The 21,065-nt window shown below is 46.2% G+C and overlaps 2 protein-coding genes across 3 annotated transcripts; both read right to left on the reverse strand.

Annotated features, from left to right (window-relative positions):
- Positions 1-1,509: 1,509 nt before the first annotated feature.
- Positions 1,510-14,675, reverse strand: LOC129582970 (ADAMTS-like protein 1). Of its 2 annotated transcripts, none has more exons than XM_055474608.1 (11): positions 13,930-14,675; positions 7,400-7,638; positions 6,538-6,816; positions 5,984-6,217; positions 5,244-5,786; positions 4,162-5,149; positions 3,106-3,971; positions 2,679-2,834; positions 2,421-2,603; positions 2,196-2,346; positions 1,510-1,890 (listed from the first exon to the last, which is right to left on the reverse strand). In XM_055474608.1, exons 2-11 carry the CDS (start codon positions 7,475-7,477, stop codon positions 1,769-1,771), a joined length of 3,600 nt encoding a protein of 1,199 aa, XP_055330583.1. In that variant the 5' UTR covers positions 7,478-7,638; positions 13,930-14,675; the 3' UTR covers positions 1,510-1,768. The 2 variants fall into 2 exon arrangements, with proteins under 2 accessions (XP_055330583.1, XP_055330584.1); XM_055474609.1 differs by lacking the exon at positions 13,930-14,675 and adding an exon at positions 8,831-9,067.
- Positions 14,676-16,958: 2,283 nt separating this feature from the next.
- Positions 16,959-20,616, reverse strand: LOC129582960 (uncharacterized). Its single transcript, XM_055474591.1, has 9 exons — positions 20,456-20,616; positions 20,181-20,379; positions 19,783-20,018; positions 19,544-19,723; positions 18,550-19,482; positions 18,199-18,414; positions 17,747-18,102; positions 17,377-17,600; positions 16,959-17,310 (listed from the first exon to the last, which is right to left on the reverse strand). Exons 1-9 carry the CDS (start codon positions 20,511-20,513, stop codon positions 17,121-17,123), a joined length of 2,592 nt encoding a protein of 863 aa, XP_055330566.1. The 5' UTR covers positions 20,514-20,616; the 3' UTR covers positions 16,959-17,120.
- Positions 20,617-21,065: the final 449 nt, after the last annotated feature.

Consider the following 21,065-nt stretch of genomic DNA (forward strand, 5'->3'; position numbering starts at 1 on the left):
GGATTCCCGGGTCTCCAACAGCAGCCCTTTCGGACAAGCACCGCCGCAGACGGCAACAATATCTGCAAGAACTACAACTTTACCAACTGCACCGAGCCATGTAAGCGGCAGTTCAAGCACGTCTGCCTCACCTGTGGAGGAGCCGGCTACGAGGCTCCGCAGTGTCGCAACGCCAACTGACATCGCCACAGTGCCCGCAAAGGTCACGACACCCCTGCGACCAGAGGCCTTTGCGAGACTGCTGGCTGCCCATCCTAACCCACGTTTTGTTTCTTTTATTGTTTCTTCCTTAATAACCGGCGTCGATCTTGGCTACCGCGGACCACAGTTTTCCACACTCCCAACTCACACACAGCTCGGAAACACCACCGCGCTCTGGGAAACAGCATCAGAAAGAGGTCGCCCGGGGACACACTGCCGGCCCATTCACGCAACCGCCTCTGAAAAACTTTGTCGTAAACGCCTTGGGCGTCCGCCAAAAGAAAGACAGGGACATCCGAACCATCATGGATCTCTCACAACCAGTGGGTCAAAGCGTCAAAGATGTCATCTCAACGGAATATTTTTGCTAAACTTGAATATTTTTGCTAAACTGACGACTTTTAACGTGTGCAGTTTTTCTTACCACCCACCCGCCCTTTCTAACGGGTTTATTGTGAAATGAATTGAATAAAGGGGCAAGTGGCCAGAAGGAAGGCTAGGGGGAGCAATGGGCGCGCGTCTTCGGGCTCCTAATCGAAACGGCGACATCTGTCCGCTCTGGCCTTCTTCTCGGTTTACCATCCCATTACCGGCACTCGCTCACCATGGATTTTAACACGCATTTGTCCAGTCTCACCTGGACCGTTGCTCCACTGTGTGGAGCGGAGCACCTGTGTCCACGCTGGAGCCGCTGACTGTCGCGCAAAGAAAAGCCATTCGAGCTATTGCCAACTATGCCGAAGTGTCCACCACCGACCGGATGAAGCAATACGAGATAACGCCACTGTTTAAGCGATGGAAACACCAGGAAGCAACATGGTTGTACAAAATTCTGCACCCGGAGAAGTTCCAAGTGCCCCACTACCTGAGCGAAATGATCGTCGTAAAGCAGCATGCCAAACCGTACAGCCTTCGAAGCGGAAACAGGACCTTCATCGAAGGACAGGGAAGGACAAGGACAGGGAAGTCCACGTTGGCATGGAGGCTGAACAACGTTATGAGCCAGCTAACCGAGGCCGGAAACGACATTCTTAGTAGCAGCTCGCTTGCTGTTTTCCGTTATGCACTGAAACATGTTGCCATAACTTGATTGCCTTCCTTTTCTTAATACTTCTCTTTGCATTAATGGCTGTTGCTCTACTTTCATCACGATGCCTGTTATTAAGCCAGGTTTAAATTCCCATGCTAGATTTCGATCCTAGCTTTTAATGGGTTACCTGCCTGCCGTTCAATAAACAAACAATAAATAAACAATGATATTACAACGCGGCCAGTTAAACGGTCTATTCAGGGAAGATTTTTCCGGTATTTATTTTATTATTGATGCTGACACATGAAGGAAAGGAAACGTCTGAGATCAACTGTTATAGCTACACAACAAAGCTTGACAAAATGCGGGCACGACCCGTGATTAAGGCAGCTAGAAAACATCCTGAATAACCACAATTTACACTAGTTTTACTTCTGTTGTATTTATACATTAATGCTGCAGCGGAATAGGCACGAACTGTACATTAGGAAACAGCGCTGATTTTGGCGACGATGCAGCGAAGCGCTCTCTGATTGGTCACGAACTGTTGTGGGCGTTGCAGGTCCGGCAGCAGCGTAGGCGGTAGGCTTTCTGCCGGCACAGCTTCAGCGGGTTGGCGAAGTCGCAGTACTTGAAGTGGTCGCGACAGTGCGGCTCTTCTACGAAAGGTCACAACCATTTGATATTTTTATATACTGACATACGTAATTATAATAACATCTGCAATCCAGATAAACGAAATTTTTTTATTGAAAATAATAACAATTTTGTTTTGGTTTAATAGATATTTAAAATACGAGTAGTTTTCAATAACTTATAATAATTCGTTTTTATATTAAATATTTTTTAGTAATAAATAAAAAATTGTGAATATAAAACGAAAATTAAATGAAACGGAAAAAATGAAAAATAATACTGTAATAAATTACAAAAAATTACTGGAATAAAAAATAATGTGACTGACCGCTATTGCACTCCGGCACCCCTTCGCAGGGCTCCTTGACCGGCGGCCGCTCCAGTCCCCGGCAGTTATTACCGGCCGGTTTGGTCGTGCCGAAGTAGACACACTTGAGGATGCGACTGCGGTAACCGCCCTGGCCGCACGTCACCGTACACTAGCAACCACAAAACATACGTTTTTTAAAAGACCAACCGGAAGTGCCAACCGGAAGTCGGGACCCCCGCTTACCTCCGACCAGGGCCCGGTCCACCACACGGCCTTGCACTTGGGATTGGGGCACTCGCGCTCCTTCCGCGGGGCACTGTCCGCACCGCACAACTCATCGGCCACCCGGCTGCCGTTGGGGAAGCCGCAGGAGACATTGCGGGTTTGAGTGGCCGCCTCCAGGGAGAAACACTGCCCCGACTCGCACTATACGGGCATCGACATGACCGAAGTTAATACATAAATAAGTAAAAAATAAAAAAGATAAAGGTCACAACGTACGTCTTCCCAGGCGGTGGTCCGCCATTCGGGACACTCCTCCCAGCCGCAGACCCGCGCTGTTTCCGGCGGACTGCTCAGACCGGCGGAGATGCAGAGTGCGTGTGGCGCCACCTGCTGTTCCTTGTCCAGCCGCGCTTGACAGTTACTACTGCGCACCTTTAAAAATTTGTACGCGAATTTACATACTATTTAAAATATTTATTAATAGATATTATTTATTTTGTTATTTTTTCATATTAGTAATAAATCTAATTGTATACTTATATATGTAATTTTTCAAATTTTTTTAAAAAAATGCTTATTTATTTTTGATTATTTATTTCTTCATGGATGCGAAAAAGTAATTTGCAATGTTAGGCAGACTGAAATACGCCATAAGACGAATTTATTAAATACGAGCCGCCAAAAATCGGCCTAATAAAATTACCTGCGAACCGGCGCCTCCACAGCTTCGGGAGCACGGCGACCACTCCCCGTTGACCCACTCCACGGCCACCATGCTCTGTCCCGACCTGGACCTTACGCTGACCTTCTGCCCATCCCCGGCCGTCTCCAGCGGCTGATCCACGAAGATCTGCTGCAGTCCCCGCGGCTTTCGGAACATGTCCAGGACGTTAATCACCAGCTCCTCCACGTTCTTCCCACTATAATCAAGCGCCGGGAGCTCCGTCACCGGGCTCTGGTCCGCATAGTACCGCGTCTGTTCCGCGGTGTTCCCGTTATTATCCGCGATGGCGTTGGAGAAGGGCGTGGTCTTCTGGGACACCGTCTGGAGGATCCGCAGCGCGTCCGTCGAGTTGGCGTAAAACCGTTGGATGGTGTTCCCGGTGCTGCCGCCCACGAACAGCGGACTGCTGGGCTGTTTCGTCGACACCGTCCGGCTGACGACCTTCAGCTGCACCGACTCCTGGACGCTCCCGGCGCGGCAGGTGTATGTCCCGGCGTCGGCCTTCCGCAGCGAACGGATCTTGATCGCGCCCAGGTGCGACATCTTGACGTGGGCTTTGGGGTTCGTGGAGTACTGCACGGGTTTCCCGTCTTTAAGCCAGGTCACCGGGGGCCGCTGGCCGGGCTTCCCGGACACCGGACACTTCAGTCGGAGGTCCGTGCCTTCGTGCAGCACGTGCACGGCGGAGTTGGCGACCTTCAGTTTGTTGGCTTTGGTTTTGGACTTGAACATGTTGAGGGTCACCGGCGGACTGTGACCTTTGGAGGGGGCCCCGGTGGCTCCCGGAGGACATACGCTCCGGAAACAGGATTTAATAGCGGAGGGACGGTGTTTCGGGCAGACACCTGTAATGTACACGTTCATCATAACATATTCTATGTCCATGAACTTGTCTGACTGATCACTGTCAGCATATGCATAATATATATTGTGCTGTTATATTCGCGGCATCATCTATCGTTCTTACTTGTAACTACGATACATCCGCGTTAACATATATTCATAATAAAGCCTACGAACAGCCCCGTTACATACCGTCGGGCTCGGCGATGTCCTGGACGTCTCCGGACGCCAGGCGTTGCCGGCAAACGACGTTCCGCTCCATGATTCCTTTTCCGCAGGTCCGGGAGCACGGGCCGAAGGGCTCGACGTCCCACACTGGTGCGCAGTCGGTGCTGGCACAGGCGATGAAATCCCGGGGCGGCGGATAGGAGCACGACGACTGCGGAAGGAGGAGGACATCCCCGGCCGAGGCTCCAAGCTCCTGGACGCACTGGATCGTCCGGGTCTGGGTGCCCCCGCCACACGTCCGGGAACACGCGGAGAACTCGGAGGTGTTCCATCGTGGCGGACAAGGAATCTCGTTGCAGCTCTGCTTCAGCTCCGGGGGACGGGCGACGTTCTTGCAGAACTTCTCTTCCACCGGCGCCTGGTCGTGGTCCCGAAAGCACCGGATAATCGCGTGCCGGACACCTCCCAGACAGGTCTTGGTGCACCCCGTGTATCCCTCATAATGCCAGGAGTACGTCACCTCGATCCCGACATTGGGTCGGGAGAGGTTCGCCGGCGCCGTGGTGGTGTTGGGGAGCATTGCCAGAACGCCGTCCTCGCACGGGCGGCGACTACACGGCTCCCGGTCGATAGGCTTCGCGTCGTTGCACTCGCTGTCCGGCAGTTGCACCAGTTTCACCGAGAACCGAATGTACAGTTTACACTCGACGCTGCGGTGCCGGTAGCCGTGGCCACAGGTGGCGCTGCACTCCGACCAGGGACCTGTCGCGAACATCGGGGCGTCCTCGTACTTCAGCGCCTCTTCGACATCGATAGGCGGTTGCTCGTTCCACGCCTGGGGGGCCACTAACGGAAGGGCCTGCTCTGAATGGGGGCGGTCCTCCGGCTTCGGAGGGTGCGGGAGCGGGCAGGAGGAGGACACCTTACACACCTTCTTATCGGCCGGTTTCCGGGCCTTATCGCATGCCGAACTGTCGAAGCCTTTGTGGTCCACACACTTTACTGTCCGCACCTGTAAATGTTGATAAAAAAATCAAAAAACGCTTATATAATAATAATAATAATAATAATAATAATAATAATAATAATAATAATAATAATAATACCTGGCTTCCGCGTCCGCAACTGGCCGAGCACGCCGACCACGTCGACGTCTGCCACTGCGGACAGGCATGCACGTTGCACCGCCGCTCCGTGGGGGGTTGGTTGTGCCGCGTGCAGTGGTAGTCCCCCACCGGGCGTTTCGTCCCGTTCTGGAGGGTCTCCAGGCAAAACACCCGTCGCGCCTGACTCCCGCCGCTGCACTCCGCCGTACACGGGCCCCAGGACTCCGTGGCCCACTGGTACTGCTGGTAGCGGAAGGGCGTGGTCTGCTTGATGCAGGAGTGTTGGTTGCACTCGCGCAGCTGACTGGGCGGCCGCTGTGAAAGGTCACAGTGGACCTCCGGGACCACGAGGCCGGACTGGGTGCTGATGCAGTAGGAGGAGGTGCTCTGGTAGCCGCCGCCGCAGGGGCGGGAGCACTGCGAGTAGTTGGTCTGCTGCCAGATGTACTGTAACGGTCGGCCGCACCGGGAGCCGTCGCCGCCGCAAATTCCGCAAGCGTCCAGCTTTAGGCTGGAGCCCAGTTGGAGGTCACATCCGACCGACTAGAAAAATTTATAAAAAAAAATTAATTAAATTAAATTAAATTAAATTAAATTAAATTAAATTAAATTAAATTAAATTAAATTAAATTAAATTAAATTAAATTAAATTAAATTAAATTAAATTAAATTAAATTAAATTAAATTAAATTAAATTAAATTAAATTAAATTAAATTAATTAAATTAAATTAAATTTTACCATGCACATTCCGTTGATGCACATGTCCAGTGATCCCTCACGGCACCGGGTACCGTCCAGGACGTTAGGCGCCATCTCGCGGGTGATACTCTCGTCCTGGGCATCGCATGTCAGAGCGCACGGCTTCTCCGTGTTCTTGGAAGGCAGCCAGCGGTACAGTCGGCCTTTGAAACGCATGTTGTTGTAGGCGGCGCATTGCTGCGCTCGGAAATCAACGGCATCCGGTGGACAGTTCTGTGAATGACACCAAAAGGTCACCAGCGAAATTCTTTTACTGTATAAGTCACTTAACTGAAACCTGATTGAACGCAATACTTTATATAACAGCGATAAAATTAATTTTGTTTAGAACAGGGTTAAGAAAAATGTTATATTAAACAAATTATTATTTAATTAAGTAGACTAATTATTTATTTATTTAAAAAATCAATAATTAAATAATTATTTATTAGTTTAATTATTTAATAAAATAATTGATAATTCAAGTGATTTTGATAATTTTGATCTCCTCATATGTAAAGGTCACCGGAAGTGGCGCAAAGACGTGGTTATACCTGCGTGTTGCAGAGCCGGTAGCGGACCTTTTCGCCATAGCATCCTTGCCCGTCATCCCGGCTGCACGTGCGATACTGGAACATGGCGCCACCGTCGCACGTCCGCGAGCACTCGCTCCAGCTGCTCCACGCTTTCCACCCGGTGGCCGGCTCCGTGGTGGCCTCCTCCAGTTCATTCTTCAGTAGTTCGTCCGGGTGCCACTTGCCCAAGGCGTTCTCCGCGGTGTCCTCGTGCTTCCGGTGCCACTCGTCGTCGGCGGCATCGCGCGACTCGACACTCTGTAGCGAGAAAATAAATGCGTATTGAAATGATTGTGCGTAGTATTTGATGCGGGCTGTGATTGCCAACGGCAGCCCGCGGGCGTGGGTTGGTAATGGATGGGCAGTGTATAATCAAGTGGTGGACCAGTGTCCATCTGGCGGATATAATTATATTCGGCCTGTGAGTTTCATTCTCGCTGTGATGGATTATCCATATTTTATCGCAATTATATTATCGAGTTCAATTCATGCAGTGTAACGCTGCTGTCGCCTTTGAACGCATTCCAGTTTCTAAATTAATTTTAAAAGGTGCTAATAGCTATCCTTCATATAATAATTTAATTTTGAAATACAGCGGCTGGCAGTTATTCGGACAACGTTATTGGCTACGCAAAAATTAATTGGTTAAATAAATTTTCTGAAAAGCTAAAAAATGCTCTAAATAAATATATCAATTGTTCTAATTGGCAGATTCAGCCTAATCATTTTTTTTGAATTGAGGTAAATACTTAAATATTTAAAATCACTTATTCCCTAATTATAAGGGAATTTATTAAGAGGAATTATAAGAGAATGTTTTCTCGCCATTTGATTGCATTACCGTTAGGGAAAGGATTAAGGAAAAGATACAGCATATCACAGTCGTCCACTGCGGGAATGCTGCACTGTGCGGTTTCATGGTGCCCCGATCATTTATGCGCCAAAATAGAAAAAGATGGAAACGGTCAAGCGGGGTGCGGTTGGCATAATCCTGCCGCGCTAATCTTGGCTAAATCGGATACAAACAAGCTCCAGCGCACTACCGGCGCACGATGGACGTTGTCGTCGACATAACCACTTCTGTAAAAACAAATGGGTTAAAATTCAAAACACAATTTCCTTTTAATTTTCTGAACATTTTGTATAATATTTCCCATTAAATCCGCAATGTTTTTTCCAATATGTTTCCGAATTATTTTTCAAATTCATTTTCTGGTAATATTATCATAAAAAACATGAAAGATTAATAATTAGTGATGACAGTGAAGTATCGAAATTTTTTAGAGTAATTCTACTGGATTTTAATAAAGCCGCAAATTAAATTAGTCGAGGCTTTTTTTCCAACTAAAATACTGGAAATAATAATTTGAAAAAAAATAAATTCTTCGTTGGCAATCGTTTCAAATTCTCGAAGTCCCGTTTCGTATTTAACCGATTGAATTCGAAGCAGAAAATTTGAAAACGTTATTTCAGCTATCAGAAAAATCGCGCATTTAAATGAAATCCCGACTGATCGATCCCGATCGATGCCGGTCGGTTGTTTGTGAGCACTGATTATTCCCTGCTTACATTATAAATGCGCCGAGCGCGGCTAATCTACTTCCACTCAACTTGTCGACTGGATAACCTTAACGACGCTGTATCGGACCATTCAATTAGCGCACATACATAGAGTAATCCGTCCAGACACGCTAATCGACCGCGTAAATCAAAATAAACAACGTGCCCCGCTTCTATCCCGTCCACACGGTAAAGTATTTCATTTCCGGTCTGTTATTCACATTCTCATCCAGACCATACTGTATCCAGTTGATTTCTTATCGTACGACATTATCATAATCACGCGGCAATTTAGATCTTATCCAACTGGTTTACACATCAGCGCTCAAATCCGTTATTACCAGTTAATCAATGCTGTACTAATAATTAGCTAATATTTAAAAAATCTGCATATAGCAAAATCAGAAATTATTTAAAAAATTTCTGTTATACAAGTATTTTGTTGTTATTTTTCATTGCTGTTAAATTGTGTCTTAGACATAATAATCATTAATAAGTCGGTGAAAGAAGCAAATCAGCAATGCGAATTCGAAAAGAATTAAAAAATACACAAATTTTGTTTTTAAATATTTTTAGAAAAAACTTATTAAAATGCACAATTTAATTTTTACTCCGAAATAAATCGAATACGTATATCAGCGTAAAAATAACAGCGCAATATTGGGTAACTGTGCGCTAAGCGCTGGAAGTAATCGCAAATAATCACACTCACCGCTTTGTGCAAAAATAAAAAACCAACTCTCCGGCGAATAAATTAACTTAAATGGCGCGCGCATTGGAAGTGTAAAATCAAAACTGCCCTATCGGCTTATTTTAGCGAGCGACCCGATTAATTTTATCCAATGAAGGGGAATAAATGTTTACAAACTGACTGGCTACAGCGTCGATCAGTTATGCGGAATGATTATAATTGGCTAATTGGTTTCCGCGACTGCGTCACGCTGCGCGACACGCTGGCCCAACAATCCGGCTAATCACAACAATCATCGCTGATCGCCACACACTGAATACACATCGTGCAATCACCGTGCCATCTTCATCAGGTGTCAGGCTGCACTATCTACATACAGCACATTCTTTCTCACGCATTTCCCCTGCGGGGCGGGCCAGGCCACGCCCCCACGGACACCGGTGCGCGGGACCGGGGTTAAGGCGAAATTAAACGGCCACGCTTCGACGCGCGGCGATTGTTCCTGCACACCTAGGCGCGCCGTTATGAATCGGCCAATCAGCGCGATTCGCAAGAAAACCGGCAAAAATAGCCACAAGAAAATCGGCGAAAAGGTCATTCATTATTTTAAAAATCACCAATAAATGAATCATTTATTTAACCTTTGAAATCTTTTATTACCCTGAACTGTATTAAGAGAAAGATTTTTTTAAAATTTAAATAGCTTATTAATAACCTACAAAATTGCTTGAATAAAGTTACTGGCAAGCGATTAAAAAATTTAAAATTACGTATCATTGACCGAATCATTGACCGAATTATTTTTATGTATATAAAATGAATAAAAAATTCCTTTAGATTTCAATCTTTTACTATTAATTTTCCAGTTGCAAAAACTCGTTATACATTTAAAACGGTATTATTTCCAAATTAAAATAGATTTAATTCTCGTATATTTATTAAGTGATTTTTCTTTAAAATGTAATTACACGCCTCAGCGTCCAAATAAACATTCCGGCTGTGATCCGCGTCCAACGCTTTATTACGCATTGTGCAGCAGACAATCCCCGGATCGGTAATAAACCGGGAAACCTGTTTGCCATTCGGCCATTACCGATCCGATGATAATAATATATTGGCAGATAATATTTTCTAGCCGTTGTAATAGCTGTCAGGATAAAAGTTAATCCACCAACTGATTCACTACACTCTATCGCTCGTAAAACCGGCCAAACCAGCGTTTTACAATAGCCACAGCTGTTGCGCTGCTTCTGCCTTGATTCCCTTGCCCCTTCGAACGGGCGCATTAATGTTTATGGCCGTGGCGGAATAATATTGATAATCACCCGGCATTTATAATATGTACAGTGTAAGCGAGTGGCTTTAACGGCGCTGACCAACTGGCGTCAATTCATCTGTGACGAATAGTATTGTCTGTAGAAGCCCATTGACCACCCTCAACCAGGGACGCAGCCCGGTTTGAATGAAGGGATATATGGTTATTATCCCGGCTCATTCTTTCCTCATCATATTTATCGCTCCAATATTAATCTCCCACCAATAAACGAGTCAACCGGTTTGAGTTAAACGTGAATAGAAAGGGATTTTTAACCACGGCGTGCGGCGCACGTTGCCGGTTAAAAAATGGGTCAAGACGGTTGACCTTTGGTGAAAGGAGTCAGCTGCGACTGTTTACCGGCGTCAATATGCCCCAAAAACGGTAAAATCGGCACTAACGCTACTTTAACGCTGACTTGTGCGGAAGCTGAGTGGGAGATCTTATCGCGGACACTTGTACGACAAGATTTTTAGATGGAGAGATTTGCGCTCGAACGCCATCCATTTCCACAACGAACAAGGCCGATTAGCCAGTTATATTATTGAAAAAGCGTTAGACAAAAAATCGCCACAATTTTTAGAAAATAGCTCAGAAAATGGGCGTTGTGCTAATTACTTATGGCATACATAACTTCGATACATTTAAATCCTAAGATTTTTAAATCTGGAGATTACGCTTTAGCTCCATCCATTTTCAGTCTAACCAGGCAAACTGTCCAGAAAAGCGTTAAGAAACTGAAATTAAGCATTTTTGAGTCAACTGTTTTAAATCTGTACAGCGAAAACGGTTGTTGAGAAATTGAAGTAAGCGATTAATTTTTTAATAAGAAAAAATTGCGATCGCAGCGCCACCACTTCACCAAAGGAGGTTGATGACTGAAGATGTAGTTAACTGTTTTCTTGCATGATTGAGCGAATAAATCAAAGCCGAGCGCAGCGCCCCCTGCCGCGCCGCAATCGGCTTTTCCGCTGTTGTGCGATTGATCGCCTTGAATGATCCTGGAAAGCCCAGGCCGATCGATACAGCTCCCTGGATGAGCACACAGACAACAGCGCAAATCGAGAGTGTTGCGTTGCGCCTGGAAGAAAGCAGCAATTAATTCCTCTCTGAAGGAAAGTGATGAAGGCAGCTAAAAAAGCGTTGCCGGCATAAAGCAGCGTCTCGCTGTAAATCGAGGCAAGCACCTTTTCCGGTCGAGGAACGTCTTACATCAGCGATAGGCGATCGCATTACATTGCATATTCAGCGCGGACAATCGGGCGATTTCCGGCGACACGCCAGCGGACAATGGCGCCCACGCACTTGTCCCATTACGCGCCCTTGTTCCGCCAACAAGCACAAAAAATCACCAGCGGACAAAAGCGCAGAGTGTAAGTGTATCTCTGCGCTCTTGCGTCACTGTCAGCGGGCCAATGAAATCAGGTCAGGCATTTTATCCCGTCCATTTATCTCTGATTTCCCGGCGTCTTCCCAACCAGAAATGATGCATGATCAAGTGCAGTGCATTACGCTGTATCTCTACAGATATATGCAGCGGAATGGATCCACTGTCAGAACGCTGTATATACTTTATACAAGAAAATATATATATGCGCCATCAGCCAGAACAAACAGACCTACATTTCTCCGCGCAGCCGCCCAATTACCGGCACAGTTTGTTTATATAAAACAGGACTTCGGCGTTTCTCAATAACCCGTCACTTTCGCTACATATTTTACACGATTTACTATCTATATATTCCAACTTTCTGAAGGCTAAAATATATTAAAAATTCCAGTAATTTACGAAAATACAGTTCGATGCAGATAATATCTAAAATAAAAATTCGGGACAAAAAAGAAATTTATTTATTCCTTCAGAAAACTGGAATATGTGGATGTTGCTGAAAATATTAAAAGCATTCGAAGTAAAGTCTTTTTTTTCAGACAGCCGCAACTTTTTTTATGAAAATGAAATTTTGAATAAAATGTTTATTTATAGGAGCATTTCAGTTACGTAGTTATTTTGTAGTTAGCGCATTTATGTTTAAAAGTCAAATTTAAAATGAGGTTGTTGAAAAACGGTTCTTTTACGAAAATGTTTTGCACGGTCAGGAAATTATAATACGTAGAAGATTATTCAAAATATATGGCGCAAGTGATCGGTTGTTGAGAAAAATTAGATTAGTAATTTCCCGATTTTTGTAGGAGAATAAATATGGAATTGTGAATAAAAATTGCTTTTAACCGAGAACTGCAGCAACGTCGTTATTCATCGGGTGAATAGCGGTTAATGTTGCCGGGATGATGTAGCAATGGATGTAGTTGTTTAAGGATTGCCGGCTTAGGAAATGAGTGTCTTGTAATTGAGTGTGCGCGGCTATCAGAAGCGGGATGAAGTGGAGCAGCGGCGTAATGGAATGTTGACATGCGTGTACACATTATCCCTGTCCCAGTTAATGACCGCGCTGGCCGGATTAATCGCAACATGTCCTCCCGGCCGGATGCGCTATCCGCTGGTCAAGCGGAGGAGGCCGCATAGATTTCCGGTGGGCGCTCCCGGGAGCGGGATGCAAATGGGAATCCAGGGATCGATGCAACTTAAAAGCCATTTCGCTGCAGTGCAGTGGCGCACGCTGCTCAGGGGAAATACAGCGGCTAGCCGCGGGACAACATGGATTATCCCAAAATGCGAGGATCGGCAGTAATCGGCGCAATGTGCGAATTATTCTAACGGCGCTAACTACTGCGCGGGATTGGGCAGAACCAATACACTGATGTCGTTAGCGCATTAACGTGAATATTTTATTAAACGCTTTGTGTTTAAGAATCCGATCAATTGGATGCAAACGTTGCATATTAATTCCGTGCCAACAAAACGCTTTTCAAGCTAACACCAAATCAAAGCTGATAAATGTGGGCAATTTATTCAGAAATATTATTAAATTAAAGCTATATTAAAATACTGTTAAACCACTACTTGGATAGTAACATTTACTGGACTAATTTGCGTGGAATTTCAAGTCACTATTTTTCTGCATTTGTTCAAAACTTGTTTAGCGTTTTTTAAGGTAAATTAATCAAGTTTTTATAGAAAAGAAATTATTCCATCAGTTTGTGACGTCATAATCGCCGGGAAACGCGGCGGAAGCGGTCAATAATTAATCGGAATTTAGCGGGCTCTGTTCTCTAAAGTGCCCATCGATCGCCGGTACGGCAGACAGGTGTAATTGTCGCCCCGGTGAAAGGGAAGCCGGCAAATGAGCCCGGTTTCCGGTGTGGCGGGTGCTGGTCGTGACAGACAATCGGCTCAAGTGGCTGCAACGGCTGTTTAATCACGCCGCGTCCCTCCCATTCAGCGCATAGGAGCACAGCTTAGCCGGCCAGTGCAAATAGACACTGGCAACACTAGTGACTTCATTGGCACTTCGTTAGCACCAATTAACAACCACTCAACCCAACGCAACGCCGGCCCACTCACAGCAAACGACACAAATCACGCTTCTGGCGTCAATTACAAGTTTACAACTACACGCGCTCTGATACAGTTCGTCTCAGTTGGCTTCTCAGCAAATATCTAAGAAAATCTAAATAAATTATTCAAGAAACCTTAGGAACCCGAAAAAGAATTTAAGCAACCCAAGTAACCTGAAACAGGTTTTAAGAAACCTAAGAAACTATTCAAGAATCCTAAGGAAACCTAAGAAATGTTTTAAGAAAAGTAAGCAACCCAAGAAATATCCAAGAAAACTCATAAAACATACGTAAACCTAAGAAGTTACTGGAAACACTCAAAAAAGTAAACGAGTTTTAAAGAACTTACCGTAAATGTGTGTCCTCGATTTTTCAACGATCGCAGTAAATAATTCCAGCACGCAATAGATTCAAACGAGGATGTTATTTCGATTAGAGAGCAAACGCTTATTGATTAAGCAGCGAGCAACGATATTCCCGTTATAAAAACACACCAATCAATATCTTCTCCTCCTATATGGCACTCGCGGGAAAGGTCACGCCGATATTTGCGCTTTCTAGTGAGAGCTTTAAATAAAAGCCCGAAACACGCCAGAATAATAGTGTATTTGTTTGGGGAAGGCAACGCGATGATGGAAAGCAGCTTAGTGACGGGACCAGATAGGGATAAATGGAGAAGAAGACAGACTGGACAAGATGTATATCCCGCGATCCCTTGGCAGGCAGGCAGCTATCGCGGTTAATTCATTACGGCAATGGAATTAGGTGAATGCACTCCATTTCGCGCAGCCCGCGCGCTGATTGGTCGGCTGCCAGCGCCGCCCCGCTTCTTGGGAGGAAATATGGAAAAATGACGGATGCCGGCGCTAAGTGGCGCGGCGCATGTTAGGCCCGTCTCGGGAGTCTGGCGGGAGTAGTGCGGGATGAGTGCATGTCGATGATCACTTGCATCCTTCACGCTGGCCGCCCAGGCGCTGTTGACTGTTGCGACGACGAGGGAGAGTGCTTTTTTTTGACATGTCACTGCGACAGCCAACAAAGCGCGAAACGACTCAATTGCGCTACATTTTCTGCCAGTATAAAAAAGACCGTCGCGGTTTATGTTGGCAGAGCTTTACCGGCACTTTCTTATTATTTTTACTCATAGTTAAAAACAGTGAAATGTTTGAGAAAAGATGATTTGCATGAGCTTTCTTTTTTTCTCAACCAAGTTTTTTTTTTTCATAAAAAAATTAGAATAAAAAATCACTGTAGCGAAAGGTGTATTAAAAGTAAATGAACAGCTTGTGCTTTATTGAATTGTTTTACTAATTTTTTTTACTTTCTCATAAAAAAAGGAAGCACAAAAAATATTTGTAGAGAACTGTTGAGAAAAAAATAATCAGTAGCCTCCACTTTATTGTTTTTTTCTTCAAGCCGTTATATTTGCTTCGTAAAAAAATAAAAAATTAGCGTGTTGAACTGTATTGAAAAGTAAATTTTTCAAGGTTTATTGTAATTTTTGCTAATAGTTATGTTTTTTTTTCGAAGAAAAAGGAAAACAAAAAAATGTAGTGGTTTTAAAAAAATCATCACTAGCAGCTTGTATGTTCATTCTGTACGCTTTATGCTTTATTTACTAAATATTGCTGCTAGTGAAAGCGAAAATAAACACGGTTGCGAAACAGGGAAACGATAGCTCAAAATTAATTGTTTTACTGCGATATCGATCGAGCGGTCGGCTTAAATAAAATCAGCAATAAAATCAGCGTCTTTCAGCGCGGCGGTAAAACAACAACGGCGTGGCGATGTGAGCCACACCGCGTTGGCGCTACACGGAGATGATGTTGACCGAAAGCGGCGTGATTGTTGCAATGCCTGCAGTCAACTCTGTATTGCGTGCCGCGCAATAACGCCGGCGCTGCTGTGCGGGGCAATATTGACTGTGGCTCTTCATCTGGCTGTTAATATATTTGACTTGAGCGTTTGATCAGCGCCGGGGCAGAGTAAACGGCGCGGCTGCCGTCTTCTTCCTGTCTTCTGCCCCGCTCATCCCGTCTTCAGCGCGTATTCCTCCAGGAAATCAGCGGGAAATCTGCAGTGTCCCGTGTGCGCTTCCCCGCTCAATCGCCCTTCGCTCCAGTTGCGGCCATTTCTGCATTTTTCCCTGACTGCGCATATAATCATAACGATGGCTCGACTTGTCAGTCAGCCGATCGTTACAACGATTGTGTGCAACTCTGCATGAAGAGCGCTACGCGTGCGGTGCGCGTGCCGGTAGCGTGCTGGTTGTACTGTACGCAGAGTTCGGCTAAGAAGCAGCTGCGCTGTCCAGTCACGTCATTTTTTTAAGCACGGCCGAAATCACGTCAGCCGAACAAGAAGCGGAAGTTTGGCCAGCTGATTTGCGGTTCAGAAATCCAGTAATTAATTAAACGCAGTAATGAGTGTGCGACAGAAACGCATGTACGTGTAAATCGTCAGCATTGGGCTCGAACACAGAAACGCTTGTTTGCGCAAACCACGCATCAGTTTTTTTTAGTCATACATTGTCGATTTGTAGTGAATTAGTAATTTTAGTGCTTACCGGCATTTTGCGCTGCCGCTGTCCAAACGGATATAGCGTCGAAAACTATGGACGTAATCAAGTGCGTAGAATGGCAGCCTTTCTAGCGCACTAACCAGTGTACAAGGAAAAACCGCTCACTGACGATACGGTAGCTATTGAGCTAACGAAATTAACCGGTAACGTTGCTTGTTAGTCATCAATTATTATCGCCATACTGTTGTGATTATCAGTAATTAAATGCCTGCAAGGAGAATTTTCCGGCAATTAAATGCAAGCACGTGCGCCAGCAGCGATATGATTCAAGAAAGACCGTCAACGATAACTCTGTGTCTCCGTGTCTGCATTTGCCTTGTTTACGGAATTTCTATACTTTTTCTGCTGTTTTATACGGAGACATCCAGCTTGCTCGTTGTTTTCTGCGGACAACGTTGATTGATTCTGTTAAGAACACAATTCTGTCGTGTTGACACGCTGATTTTGTTGTTGCGCTGAGCGATCACAGCGCCGCTGTCTGTGCGGCTGCGGAATCATCATGCGGCTGGTCTTGGTGATTTTTCTGTGTGTGACTCTGATATATAAACAAGCAGCAGACGCAGCAGTCGCCGACCCGGCGGACCTTCCCCGCATCATGACGCCCCGGGCCCAGTGTGGCGGCGGCATCCAGCGCCCGTCCTGCACAGCCAACGCGGACTGCCACAAGTTCTGCAGCGAATTACACGCCGGCGAGGGATTCTGTCGCGGGCATCCGGCGCGCTGCCACTGCCGCGACTGCTGATCGTCCAGAATTATATCGTAATTATCGCGGCGATTCATCGACGAAATGGCTGGTTTTGGTGATTTTTACTGTGATCTTTGATAGCAGCAACAAGCATATGAATTATTTAATGTGCACAAAAATTAATAATGAACCTCTGTCTCTAAAGTATACTCTCTTTATATAACGAATGAGCCAACAACGAAATAAAAAATTAAAGCGCCAACGGTATAAAGAATTATGAAACCTTATACGTTTGTATTCCATCGTTATGGTACAGGACATTGTAATTAGTGTAGGGCGCATCCAGCAGCAAGTACGTCGATTTGGTCTCCGGTTTGAGCAGCGGGCTGATCTCCAGACACAAGGCTTTAAAGCTGGGTCTCTGGACCGGCTCCAAATTCCAACACAGCTGCATAATCTCGTACCTTGAACACAAAACGATTGCTCATGGACGAAATATGATCTGCAGTTTTCAGGAAAATTTTATTTACTTGGAGCTGGGACAGATTGTCGGCTGTTTCAGCTGGAATCCGCGGCACAACGCTTCCACGAACTCCTGCACGTCCCATTGCGATGCTTCACCGTCGGCGAACGGGGCGGCACCTAGCGAAAATACCTCCCACAGCGTCACTCCGAACGCCCAGACGTCGGTCTTCTCCGAGAAGACTTTGGTGCGCAGACATTCCGGTGCCATCCAGCGTAACGGCAGGGCCACCTACAACATCCAGTTCCCAATTAACTGTAGGAAAACAATAAGGTTCTCCAAATCAGGTTCTTTAAATAAATTCTGCTTGCTTAAATGCGAAGCTGAAGCCTGAACGTTGGATACGAATACCTATGACTTTATTGCTGTACACTTACGGTGGTGTTGCTCATGGCGTAATAATCAGCCTTCTGTTTGGCCAATCCGAAGTCGCAGATCTTGACCACGCCCTCGTCGGCCACCAACACGTTGCGGGCGGCGAGGTCGCGGTGGATGATGGAGTGCTGCGAGAGGTACTCCATTCCGCGACAAATCTGGTACGCGAAACCCGTTAGCTGCTCATCGGTTAACTGGTTCTTCCCCAGTGATTTTTCTTTGGACGAACGCATTTCCAGATACACAGGATTCACGTAAGCGGTAGAGGGAAATTTTGGTTGCGCAGCGAAAACGCTGTTGCGCAGGTATGACAACAAAGAACCGAAGCGGCAAAATTCCAGCACCAGCAGCAAATCGTCTGGAAGCATTCGGAAAAATATTAAGTACGTATAGGATTGTCTCACAAATATTTGTTTATTAAGTGACGGTTAATGATTTTGGTTAAACGACGAACCGGTCATCACGGCGCCGAGGAGGTTGACAATATTCAGATGCCGGCCGATCTTGGCGTGCAGCGTAAGCTCCTCGGTGAGCAGCCGATACTGATGGGGATCACTGACGTCTTTTACGCTTTTTACCGCCACGACGACCGCTTTACCAAACCCGATCAATTTCGTGGCCACGGCTTTGCGGACCAATCCGTACTCGCCAGAACCCAGGATGCCTTTATCTGTGACACAAAACCAGTGACCTTTCTTTTGCTGCATACATCACGAAAAGTCAATTTCCATTGTCTACAATAAACTGTTATTCCAAAAGCTGTCTGCCTTTTCATTACGAACCGAAAGGGAAAGTCGTTACGTACCAAAGTGCAAATCGCTTTTGGCAATCTCCGGAACGTTAGTTATCGGTTTCCACATTTTACCGCACACCGTATTCTCATACACGACCTCCAAATTTCCCGGAACGAGGGCCGTGGAAAACAGCAGCCGGTTAATTCCGGCCGAGCGTCTCCGCTTTACTAGACACACCGCTCCCAGAATCACCAATACGAGCCCGACGAGCCCGAGGCACCCGGCAGCCGATGTCCACACCCACGGAGGAACGCCTGTCGTCGCCGATAGTACGGGCAGAAATTCGATGGCATCGCTTTTACGCTGTCGGACCACAATGTAATCAATCGACAACTCCGTGGCGCTCGTGCCGGTTTGGTTTACAGCGCTCGTGTAGATGGCCAATTCAGCGAAGTACCGTGGAAAATGCGGTGTATCGGTGACCTCCACACGGAAGACCTCTTTCTGATCTACGTACCATATCACCGCTTTCTCCGTCCACGATAATCCGTACACGTGAAAATCGTCGCTCATATCGTCATCGTGGCTGACGGCCTCGGCGAGCGGCTTCCAGGGCGACGGAATGAACAGGCTCGCGTCGGTGCGCCTGGGGAAGTCACTTCGGGCGTTGAGAATCTCGATACTTTCTTCGCAGTACGCGTCGCAATCGGCGCGGAGCAGACTGAACGAGCTCCACGATATAAGATGCGGTGCTCGCGGAAGTTTGGCGCGAATTTCCACGTCACCGTAGCGGAAGCGAAATTTGCCGGTGGTGTTGAGTCGCGCGACCGTCACTTTCCCTTCGTTATTTCGAATATACAGCGCTAAGCGCCCGCTAATAATTTGCGCGTTTTCCGGTGTGACATTAACCGAATCCCTCTCGTCCAAGTAGTCGGCAATGTTCCATTTGGAAGCGTTCAGCGTTGAAGTGTTGAAGCATTCTTCGAAAACAACCTGCGTTTCATCTATAAAAGCGTTTTACGTGAGCATGTATCATTAATTAAGACTCGAACATTTTATGTGTACCTTTGTCGTTGCATTCGCGTAAATCCATTGCCTTAACGGCATTCGGTATGTTGACGTTGGCATCGAACTGACTGGGACAGACGACGGTCTCCATCTGACCGCACATTAAATCCCGATCGACGTAGCCCTTCAGTGCCGGACAGAAGACGCGCGCAGGCCCGTCGTCGCTGGGTGTGTCGTCTGAAAAAGCGTAAAATCCGTTTTTTCTGCTAGAAACCTAAACCAGACAAAAAGCTTACTGTAGACAGTGCTCCACGTCAAGGTAACTTGGTACTTGCGATCGTACTCCGCGGTTTGATACACCAGCAGTACCCGCGGGCGGCTGGTCATGCTGGTCAGGAACTGGTCGACCGAGCGCGGACTGACGTTTCCCGAACTGCGGCCGCCGGGGATCCGTTTCAGAAGGACGAGGGCGCTCGGCACGGGGTCCATCTGCCAGATCTCGACGGAAGCGCTCGACGCTATATTCGCTTCCCTAATTAACAATTATCGCTACTATTTTTGCCTTGTTTTAGCAGACTGTCTTTGCCGTCAAGGCGCACTGGCATAAATCCGGTGAACATTGGCGAAATAGTTTGTACGCCCTAACGAACAACTGTACTGCTCAAACGAGCTTATGTCGGATAATGATTCTTACTGAATATTGAAATACAGAGCCGTTGGTGTATCACTGCAGGCATTCAGCTCCAAAGTAACGGCGCAGCGCTGAAAAGCGGACACATTGAAGAAGGACAGCTGGCGGCTGTCGTTGACAGAGACGGAATAGTTCTTGTCACAGGAATATAGTGACAAGGTGCTGCCGCAGTATTCATCCAGCAAACGAAATCCATTGCTGACTGCAGAAACGAGACAGTTCCACATGAGCCGATCAAATAATAAGACAACGTAATATGAAGTATATTTTGTACTTACTGTTGAAGCTGTGAACGACAACTGTTAATATTAATAATCCGCAAACGAAAAACGCCATGGTTTTGTTAATTACGAATTACTGCCATATCACTACATGATGGCATAGGGAATTTTCAAATTGGTAAAAATAACTCTTTACTACGTTGTTGGAGATTTTCTGCTTACTGCGTTAGTTGTCACTGTATGCGGCGTTAGCCGCGCTCATTATCAGTTAACATGATCGTGCAACAAACACCGATAGCCATCTTCTTCGAGTTACAACTGCCTGCTTTACCGGATAATGGCTCTGCTACGGCAAAACGTCGCTGCAGCGCCAAGGCAATCACAAAGAAAAACCTGGTACGGCAGCTTATGCCTTTCTCGTACGAGTGCACTTTGACCTTTCGGAGCTTTTTCTGCACTAGGGCGAATGGTTAAAGCAGCAAGCCTGTGTAGTTATAAGCGAAGTGTGAGTAAGACTGATGTCAAGGAATCACACCATGTCATCAATCTGTTGCGGTTTTGCCCGTTATTTAAATTGTTTGTTACTTGGTGCATGTTGTACAGATATACGCGCAAACTGCATGCTGATACCAGTAATACTGCTGATCGTTTTGAGTCAACTGACGCT

Source organism: Paramacrobiotus metropolitanus, unplaced genomic scaffold (assembly GCF_019649055.1).
Source record: "Paramacrobiotus metropolitanus isolate TYO unplaced genomic scaffold, Prichtersi_v1.0 Parri_scaffold0000009, whole genome shotgun sequence".
NCBI classification, from domain to species: Eukaryota; Metazoa; Tardigrada; class Eutardigrada; order Parachela; family Macrobiotidae; genus Paramacrobiotus; species Paramacrobiotus metropolitanus.